Below are 10,703 nucleotides of genomic sequence, written 5' to 3' on the forward strand. Positions count from 1 at the left end.
AAATAATCGTGAATGCTATCACTCAGAATCCTTTCCAGTATTTTGCTCACCACAGACGTAAGGCTGACTGTCTGTAATTCTCAGGGATTTCCCTATTCCCTTTCTTGAGCAGGGGAACAACATTCGCCTCCCTCCAAGCATCCGGTACTACATTGAATGTGGCTTGGGCCTATCCATCAGCTCAGTGGTGGTAGAGGCGGGTTACCTCACATCCTTTAAAATGTACCTGCATGAGCACTTGGCACGTCTTAACATTCGTGGCTATGGGCCAAGTGCTTGCAAATCGAATTAGGATTGTCAGATCAGGCTCCTTGGGTTCAGGTGCAGACTCGATGGGCCTAAGGGCCTTTACTACACTGTATTTTTCTGTGATTCTGTAATACTCCAGTGGAGAGTGAGGACACAAAGATCATCGGCAACGGCACAGCAATCTCCTCCCTCGCTTCCCGTAGTAACCTTGGGTAGTAACCTTGGGTATATTCCGTCTGGTCCAGGGAACTTATCTATCCTGATGCTATTTCAAAATTTCCAACACATCCTCCTTCTTAATATCAACCTGTTTGAGCCTATTAACTTGGTTCACGCTGTTCTGATGAGCAACAAGGTTCCTTTCTCTAGTGAATACTGAAGCAAAATATTAATTTAGGGTTTCTCCTACCTCCTCAGATTCTAGGCGCAAGGTCCCTCCACTATCCTTGATTGGCTCTACTCTCACTCTGATCATCCTCTTAATTCTCACATAAGTGGAGTACGCCTTGGGGTTTTCCTTAATCCTTCCCACCAGGGCTTTTTCATGCCCCCTTCTCGTTCTCCTAAGTCCATTTTTAAGTTCCTTCCTGGCTACCTTATAACCCTTGAGAGCCATACAAGATCCTTGCTTCCTCAACCTTACATAAACTTCCTTCTTCCTCTTGACTAGAAGCTCCACTTCTCTTGTCACCCATGGCTCCTTCAACTTACCATTCCTTCCTTGTCTTAGTGGTACAAAATTATCCAGCACTCGCAGCAGTGCTCCTTAAACAATCCCCACATTACTTTTGTGCATTTCCCTGAGAACATCTGTTCCCAATTTATGCATCTCAGCTCCTGTCTAATAGCAGTATAATTTGCCCTCCCCCAATTAAATACCTTCCCACACTGTCTGTTCCTATTCCTTTCCATTACGATGATAAAGGTCAAGGAATTGTGGTCACTGCTACCAAAATGCTCTCCCATCGAAACATCTGACACCTGGCTTTGTTCGTTGCCAAGCACCAAATCTAATATGGCCTCCCCCCCTAGTCGGCCGATCTACATATTGAGTCAGGAATCCTTCCTGGACACACCTGACAAAATCTGTTCCATCTAAACCATTTGCACTGAGGAGGTTCCAGTCAATACTAGGGAAGTTGAAGTCACCCATGACAACAACTCTGTTACTTCTATATCCTTCCAAGATCTGCCGCCAACTCTGTTCCTCCATATCTTTTGAGGGATCTATAGAAAACTCCCAATAACGTGCCCGCTCCTTTCTTGTTTCTGACTTCCATCCATACTGACTTAGTAAACAAATCCTCCTCGACTAACTACTTTTCTGCAGCTGTGATGCACTCCCTAATTAACAGCGTCAGTCCCCCTCCTCTTTTACCTCCCTCCCTATTCTTCTGAAAACATCTGAGCCATGGAACATCTAACTATCATTCCTGCCCCTGTGAAATCCATGTCTCCATAATGGCCATAACATCGTAATTCCGAGTACTGATCCATGCTCTAAGTTCATCTCCCTTATTCCTGTATAATGTGAAGATGCAGTAGGATTGGAAATGTGAAAGAATGATCTGAAATAGACTGAAGGGCCACTTTTCATAAAACCTCGGGTTGAGAACAATGGACATGAATCTCTCCCTCCACATGTTAAGATTTATCAAATAATCTCTGAAGAAAGCAATCACCTTCCCAGCCAATTTGACTCCTGTAGCTAAAGATTTCACAATATCATATTTCAATCAGCCATGTTGGAGATTCCAGCGAAACTGAACACCAAATTATTAGACACTTGAGTGTGAAACTGTTGGTGTCTTCAAAGAGCTGGCGCAGGCACAATGACCTGAATGGTCTCCTGCTCCAGCTGCATGATTTATTTCAGGAATTTTGAGGTGGGATTCCTTCTGGGATTAATTACAGATGGATGAGGCTCTGGGGCTTTTCTAAAGGTCTCTGCTGAGACTTCACAAAGTTATTCCAGATGTAATTCCCATGGAATACAAAACCCAGCCAGATGTAGATGTTTGGGGAAATAGAAACTTTGTCCGCAATTAACTGTGGGGAGAAAGTGTCAAAACAGGTATAATCCTATTTTTAAAATTCTCTCTCCCCTGGGATGTATTTGTTGTCCATCCCTCGTTACCCTTGAACTGAGTGGCTTGCGAGGCCATTTCAGAGGGCAGTCAAGAGTTAACTACATTGCTGTGGGTCCCGAGTCACATGTCGGCCAAACCTTGTAAGGATGGCAGATTTTCTTGCTTCAATGACACTCGTGAACTAGTGGGATTTTATGACAATCGACAATGGTTTCATGGTCACCATTAGACTTTTAATTTCAGATTTTTATTGAGTTCAAATTCCACCATTGGCCTTGGTGCGATTTGAATCCAGTTTCTGAAAGGATTACCTTGGGTCCCTGGATTAGTAGCCCAGTGAAAATGCCACTATTGCCACCTCCTGCAGAAGTAAGTCTGCCCTAGATACAGACCACCCAATCAGAAGTCTGCATGATTCCACCACTGCCTGAATGAAAATTACAATGCCATTACCTTCCAACACCCTTAGATGGATCACCATTAATTTTGAGAGAATGAAAGTAATTTATTGAACAATATATTCATATTTCTGAAATTCTATTTTCTCGTCTAGATGTTGTACTATGTAGAAAGTGTGCCCGACACCCTCAAGTACTTCCACAGTCTTCTGGAAACCAATGGCAAACTCCTAATAACACAGACAGCAGGTAGGTGATTGTCCTGCGTTTCTGATATGTGGACACGTCCAGTGTTTCTGAAGTGTAAATATGTACAGTGTTTCTGAAATGTGGACACGTCCAGTGTTTCTGATATGTAAATACGTCCAGTGTTTCCAATGAGTGAACACGTCCAGTGATTCTAATGAATGAACACGTCCAGTGTTTCTGATGTGAAAACACGTCCAGTGTTTCTGACGTGCGAGCAAGCCTGATGTGTGAACATCTCCCTTGATTTAGAGATGTAAACGTGCCCAGTGTACCTTTTTAAAAAATAAACTCTGAGTACCCAATTTTTTTTTCCAATTAAGGAGCAATGTGGCACGCCATTCCACCTATCCTGCACATCTTTGGGTTGTGGGGATGAGACCCACGTACACATGGGGAGAATGTGCAAACTCCATATGGACAGTGACCCAGAGCCAGGATCAAACCTGACACCTCAGCGCCGTGTGGCAGCAATGCTAACAACTGCGCACCATGCCGCCTAACATGCCCAGTGTTTCTGATGTGCGAACATTTCCAGCGTTGCTGACGTGAAAATGCGTCCAGTGTTGCTCCTGTGCGGACACGTCCAGTGATGCTGATGCGCGGACGTGCCCAATGTTTGCTGACGGGCGGACGCATTCAGTGTCAGATGCATCCAGTGTTGCTGACACGCAGATGCGTCCAGTGTTGCTGTTGCGCAGACGCGTCCAGTGTTGCTGCCACGTAGACGCGTCCAGTGTTGTTGAAGCACAGGTGCGCCCAGTAGTTGCTGACACGCGGTTGAATCCAGTGTTGCGGATGCATCCAGTATTGCTGATGCGTGGATGTGCCCAGTAGTAAGTGATGTACGTGCGTGCCCTGTTTGCTGACACGCGAACGCCTCCAGTGTTGTGGACGCATTCCATATTGCTGACGCTCGGAAGCGTCCAATATTGCTGACGCGCGGATTCATCCTGCGTTACAGATGCATCCACTGTTGCTGACGCGGGGACACGTCCAGTGCTGCTGATGTGCGGATGTGTACAGTGTTGCCGATGCACGGATGTGCCCAGTGGTTGCTGATGCGCGGACACATTCAGTGTTGCAGACGTATCCAGTGTTCCTGACGCATAGATGCGTCCAGTGTTGCTGATGTGCGGACACATCCAGTGCTGCAGATGCATCCACTGTTGCTGATGCGCGAATGCGTCCCGTGATCCTTTTTTTAATCAACTTGAGAGTACCCAATTACTTTTTTTGCCAAATAAGGGGCAATTTAGAGTAGTCAATCCATTCATTGGGTTGTGGGGGTGAGACCAATGCAGACACGGGGAGAATGTGCAAGCTCCACATGGACAATGACCCAGGTCCGGGAATGAAGCTGGGTGTTCAGCACCATGAGGCAGCAGGTCAAACCACTGCGCCACTGTGCTGCCTAACATGTCCAGAGTTTCTGATGTGTGAAATCGTCCAGTGAATCTGCAGTCCAGTTTTTCTGACGTGCAATAACGCCAGGTGTTTCTGATGTGCGAGCACGCTCCTTGCTTCAGATATGTAAACGTGTCCAGTGCATCTTTTAAAAAAATTTAGAGTACCCAATTTTTTTTCCAATTAAGGGGCAATTTAGCGTGGCCAATCCACCTACTCTGCACATCTTTGGGTGTGAAGATGAGACCCAATGACACATGGGGAGAATGTGCACACATCCAAATGGCCTGGGACGGCAACCTGGGATGGGATCAACCCAGATCCTCAGCGCTATGAGGCAGTAGTGCTAACCACTGCACCACCATGCCGCCTAACATGTCCAGTGTTTCTGATCTGCGAACAGTTCAGTGGATCTGACGTGCGGTCTCGCCCAGTGATTCTAAAGTGCAGACATGCAAAGTGGTTCTGAACTGCGGACGCGTCCAGTGGTTCTGAAGTGTGGACGCGGCCAGTGATTTTAAAGTGCGGACGTGCCCAGTGATTTTGAAGTGTGGACACGCCCAGTGGTTCTGACGCGTGGATGCGCCCAATGTTTCGGATGCGCCCAGTGGTCCTGACAGCGGATGCACGCAGTGGTTCCATGCGTGGGGACAGCCCAGTGGTTGCAGACACGCGGATGTGCACAGAGGTTGCTGACACATCCAGTGTTGCAGACACTAGGACCCGTCCAGTGTTGCTGACGCATCCAGTGTTGCAGACGAGTCCAGTGCTATCGACGCGTACAGTATTACGGTCACTTCCAGTGTTGCTAATGTGCAGACGCGTTCTGTGTTGCTGACGCTCGGACACATCCAGTGTTGCTGATGCGCAGATGCACTCGGTATTTTTGACTCCAGTGGGTCTGAAGTGCAAGCGCGTCCAGTGGGTCTGACATGCGAACACGTCCAGTTTGTCTGACGTGTGATCCTGTCCAGTGGGTCTGACGTGCAAACCCTTCCAGTGCTTTTGTTTTTAAAGAACTTAGAGTACCCAAAGTTTTTTTTCCAATTAAGGGGCAATTTTGGGAGTTCAATGTTTCAGACGTGCGAACAAGTCCAGTGGAGTGAACACCTCTCTTACTTTCGATATGTTTACAGAGGCGCTGATTCTTTTATAGAATTTACAGTGCAGAAGGCGGCCATTCGGCCCATCGAGTCTGCATCGGTCCTTGGAAAGAGCACCCAAATTAAGCCCACACCTCCACCCCATCCCCGTAACCCAATAACCCCTCCTAAACTTTTTGGACACTAAGGGCAATTTAGCATGGCCAATCCACCTAACTTGCATATCTTTGGACTGTGGGAGGAAACCGGAGCACCCGGAGGAAACCCACGCAGACACAGGAAGAACGTGCAGACTCCGCACAGGCAGTTCCCCAAGTCACAAATCGAACCTGGGACGCTGAAGCTGTGAACATATGTAAATATGTCCAGTGTTTCTTTTTATAATAAACTTAGAGTACCCAAATATTTTCTTTCCAATTGAGCGGCAATTTAGCATGGCCAATCCACCTACCCTGCATATCTTTGGGTTGTGGGTATAAAAATGGGCAGAATGTGAAGCTCCAGATGGACAGGGGCCTGGGGCCGAGCTTGGAGCCGGATCCTTAGCACCATGAGGCAGCAGTGCTAACCACTGCACCAGCATGCTGCTTAACGTGTCTGATGTGTGAACACTTCCAGTGTTTCTGAAGTGCAATATCGACTAGTGTTTCTGAAGTCCGAATGCGTCCAGTGTTTCTGACGTATGAACATGGCCTGTGTTTCTGATGTATGAACAAGGGGCGCGATTGTCCGCTCCCCACGCCGGGTTGGAGAATCGTGGGAGAGCCGGGCGACTCACGACACGCCCCCCTGGCGCCACCGGCGATTCTCCCACCCCCCGCTCGGATGAATCGCCGCTCGCCGTTTTTCACGGCGACCAGCGATTCTCCGGCCTGAATGGGCCGGTCGGCCTGCCGTTCCCAACCGGTTCACAACGGCGGCAACCACACGTGGTCACTGCCGTCGTGAACATGGGCACCAAATGCTCATTTGTGGCTTGTGGGGGGCGGATAGTGGAGTGAGCACCACTGCCGTGCTCGGGAGGGGACTGGCCCGCGATTGGTGCCCACCGATCGTTGGGCCGGCTTCTCCAAGAGACGCACTCTTTCCCCTCCGCTGCCCCGCAAGATCAAACCACCACGTCTTGCAGGGCAGCGGAGGGGAAGACGGCAACCGCGCATGCGCGGGTTTGAGCCGTCGTGACGTCAGCCGCACATTTGCGGGTTGGAGCCGTCAGCCGTCGTGACGTCAGCCGCGCATGCACGGGTTGGAGCCGGCAAACCTGCGCATGCGTGGCTGATGTCACTTCAGCACCGCCATCGCGTCATTATCAGCACGCCGCCTTGACACAAGCGTCCAGGCCCGGCTGCCAAGAGTTATGGAGCGTCGCTCCTAGCCCCCCGGATGGGGGTGAATAAGGTGCGAGGAGCGATCTCCGAGGCCGTCGTGAAACTCGGCCGAGTTCGTGACGGCCTTCAGTGGGCTTGACGTGCGAACGCGTCTAGTAGGCCTGACATGCTAACACATCCAGTGAGTTTGGTGTGCGAACACGTCCAGTGGGTCTGACGTGGGAATATGTCCAGTAGGTCTGACATGCGAACACGTCCAGTTTTTCTGAAGTGCGAGCACGTCCAGTGTTTCTGACATGTCCACTCTGCAGACGGTCTGTGTATTTCCTGAGTACATTATAGCAGAAGTTATTTTCTAACCTGCGTTATGGTTGAAATATGGGTATATTTCTGAAGCTAACAGGGAGTGAAACAGTGGTGTATAATAGAGGTTTAAAAATGGCTAATGTAACACCCCTGTTTAAGAAGGGGGGGGGGGACAGAAGACATTATAGGCTTGTTAGTCTGATTTTGGTTGTTGGTGAGATATTAGAGTCTATTGTTAAGAATGAGATTGTGGTAAAATAGGACTGAGGCAGCATGGATTCGTCAAGGGGAGGTCATGTAATATAATCTTTTCTTATTGTCACAACTATACTTACATTAACACTGCAATGAAGTTTCTGTGAAAAGCCCCTAGTCACCACATTCCGGTGCCTGTTTGGGTACTGCTGGTACGGGAATTGAACCCGCACTGCTGGCCTCGTTCTGCATTACAAACCACCTATCTAGCCCACTGAGCTAAACCAACCCCTGTGTAGGGACTGTAGCTATTCACCATATACATTAACGATCTGGAAGAAGGAACTGAGGGCATTGTTACTAAGTTTGCAGATGATACATAGGTACGTGGAGAAATAGGTTGTGTTGAGGAAGTCAAGAGGGTGCAGAGGGGCTTGGGCAGGCTAGGAGAGTAGTCAAAGAAGTGGCAGATGGAATACAATGTTGAAAAGTGTGAGGTTATGCACTTTGGTAGGCAGAATAGAGGGATAGACTATTTTCTAAATTGGGAAATGGCTTCGGAAATCAGAAATACTTTGGAGTCCTAGATCAGGATTCTCTTAAGGTTAACATGTAGGTTCAATTGGTAGTTAGGAAGTCAAAATCAATGTCAGCATTCATGTCGAAAGGGCAAAAGTACAAGAGCAGGAATGTCCTGTTAAGGCTGTATTAGGCTGCGGCCAGACCCTATTTCGAATATTGTGAGCAGTTTTGGGCCCAGTATCTAAGGAAGCCTTGAAGGGGGTCAAAAGACGTGCACAGGAATGATCACCGGAATGAATGACTTGTCAGATGAGGAGCGGATGAGGACTCTAGGTCTGTACTCAATGGAATTTAGAAAGATGGGCAGGATCTCATTGAAACTTAGAAAGTACGTGGAGAGGATGTTTCCACGAGAAGGAAAAGCTAGAAGCCAAGGACACAGCATCAGACTGAAGAGAGAATCATTTGAAACTGAGATGAGGAGGAATTTCTACAGCCAGAACTCACCATCACATATTGCACCCCCCCCCCCCCCCCCCGCCCCACCCAAACCCGGATCGGCCACCTCGAACGCTATCCGCTTATTAACCAACACCGCCACCCCCCCCTTGTCTTCATAATATCCAGCCCCGAATGAAACACCTGTCCACCCATCCCTTTCTCAACCTTGTCTGGTCACCTACCTTCAGGTGCATCTCCTGAAAAAAAGCCACATTCGCCTTCAAATTCCTAAGATGCGCGAACATCCGTTTATCCGGCCCATTCAAACCCCTCATTTTCCATGTGATCAACGTGCAGCATGCCCCCATTGTCCTCCGCCATCTTTTCCGTGGTGCACCACGAAGAATTCCTGCTCCCGTTGCTTTCTTTCTTGTGCTGCTCCTTGTTCGTGGATCCATCCACCAGCCACACCAAAGGAGTATTACCTTCCCCAGGCACCCCTGTACCTTTTGCCCTCAAATATCTTGCCCTTTGGGCAGGAAGAGACTGAAAACAATCTGCTTTGATCGGGAGCCACCAGATGTGTGACCATTCACTCCATGGTCGCCACTGGAATTCTTGGGAATGTATTTTGCATATATCCAAACTGTCTCCCATTTGAAAGCAGTCCATTGTTCCAATCCTACCAGCCTTTGATTTACATTTACCTGGGCCAGATCTGTTCACACTCCATGGAATGCTGTACCCTCCCCCACCTAATGTTTTTATCCTTTATTGTACCTTTTACTTTCCATTGCTAGCTTAAACCTCTTGACGTTGTGAGCTCTGTCCCCTAAATATGATCAATGCATAAATATTTTACAGAGGCATCTTATAATAGCAGCATTTCAATTCAATAAATTATTTTTCACAATTATGTTTCAAATATTTCTAGATGAAGGAGGATATCATTCACTTTGGAAAAAATTTGGATCCCGGTTTGTTAGCAGTTGTCGTTTCTTCGACGTCCCCAAAGTGCTTGATGAATTAAGAATGAAGTATCAGATCTACAAACTCTCCTCTGTCATGGATATCACGGAGTGTTTCATTGAAGGGAACGGAAATGGGGAACGCCTGTTAAATTTCCTCACAGATACAGTAGATTTCAGGAAAAATGCCCCAGCGAATCTGAGGGATGAAGTTCTTCATTATCTCCGTCATCCTCAGTGCTCAAGAGAGGAAAATGGGAAAGTTATTTTCAACAATGATTTGTGTTTCATGGTGGTTGACTATTAAATATAATTCTTTCAGCCAGTCATTTTCCAAATAAATTCATTGAGAATTTATATTCTTGCTCCAGGTTTATTCCTATCGAGATCAAGTAATTAATAGATTGTGCTTCGAATTAATCCATTATTGGATTGGATTTGTTTATTGTCACGTGTACCGAGGAAAAGTATGTTCCTGCGAGCAGCTCAATAAATCATTAAGTACATGGGAAGAAAACGGAATAAACGAAAATACATAATAGGGCAACACAAGATATACAGTGTAACTACATAAGCACCGGCATTGGATGAAGCATACAGGGTGTAGTGTTAATGAGGTCAGTCCATGAGAGGGTCATTTTGGAGTCTGGTAACAGCAGGGAAGAAGCTGTTTTTGAGTCTGTTCATGCGTGTTCTCAAACTTCTGTATCCCCTGCCCGATGGAAGAAGTTGGAAGAATGAGTAAGCCGGGTGGGAGGGGTCTTTGATTATGCTGCCCGAATTCCAGAATGTCACCTCCCCGTGCATGTAAAATTTCTGTTCACCTGCCCTCTCATCCTACAGCCAATCGCTTTAAATCACTGCTCCAAGGTTATTGACCTCCCTGATAAGCAAATGGAATTTTACATTCCACTCTTTCTAGGCCCCTCATCATTATATACAATTCAATTATATCTCCTCTCAGCTACCTGTTACAAAGAAAACAACTCCAGTATATCCTCTTTCCTCAAAGCTATTGTAAATCTCTTCTGTCCCCTTTATAGTGTGATCACGTTCTTACTATAGTCAGCGGCCAGAATGTACGCAGTGATCTAGCTATTCCAATGTTTTCCACAGTTCTGGCACATCTTCCTGCCCTTATATTCGTTGTCTTGTCTAAAAGAGGAAGGTATTGCACATATCTTGTTCACCGCCTTATCTACATGTCCTATTATCTTCAGGAATCTACAGATATGAGCTCCAAGGGCTGTCTGTTCCTCAACCCTAACATTCCTTGTGTATTTCCTTGTCGTTTTTGCCCCCCCTATATGAATCATCACAAACTCTCTGAATTGATTTCCATTTGCCACTTCTTTCCCTCCTGCCCGGCCCATTAACATCTTCCTGCAGTGTAAGTATTCTTTAACACAATCAACTACATGGCCCATTTCTGTATCATCTGCAAAATTCT

The 10,703-nt window shown here is 47.1% G+C and overlaps 1 protein-coding gene across 1 annotated transcript in view; it reads left to right on the forward strand.

Annotated features, from left to right (window-relative positions):
- The window catches only part of LOC119962081 (histamine N-methyltransferase-like), a 46,701-nt gene extending 37,091 nt beyond the window's left edge, over window positions 1–9,610 (forward strand). The window contains exons 5-6 of the mRNA XM_038789932.1: window positions 2,893–2,986; window positions 9,220–9,610. Coding sequence (XP_038645860.1) covers window positions 2,893–2,986; window positions 9,220–9,560 — 435 coding nt within the window. The 3' untranslated portion in view covers window positions 9,561–9,610. The remainder of the gene's footprint in view (window positions 1–2,892; window positions 2,987–9,219) is intronic.
- Window positions 9,611–10,703: the final 1,093 nt, after the last annotated feature.

Source organism: Scyliorhinus canicula, chromosome 2, assembly GCF_902713615.1.
Source record: "Scyliorhinus canicula chromosome 2, sScyCan1.1, whole genome shotgun sequence".
In the NCBI taxonomy this organism is placed as follows: domain Eukaryota; kingdom Metazoa; phylum Chordata; class Chondrichthyes; order Carcharhiniformes; family Scyliorhinidae; genus Scyliorhinus; species Scyliorhinus canicula.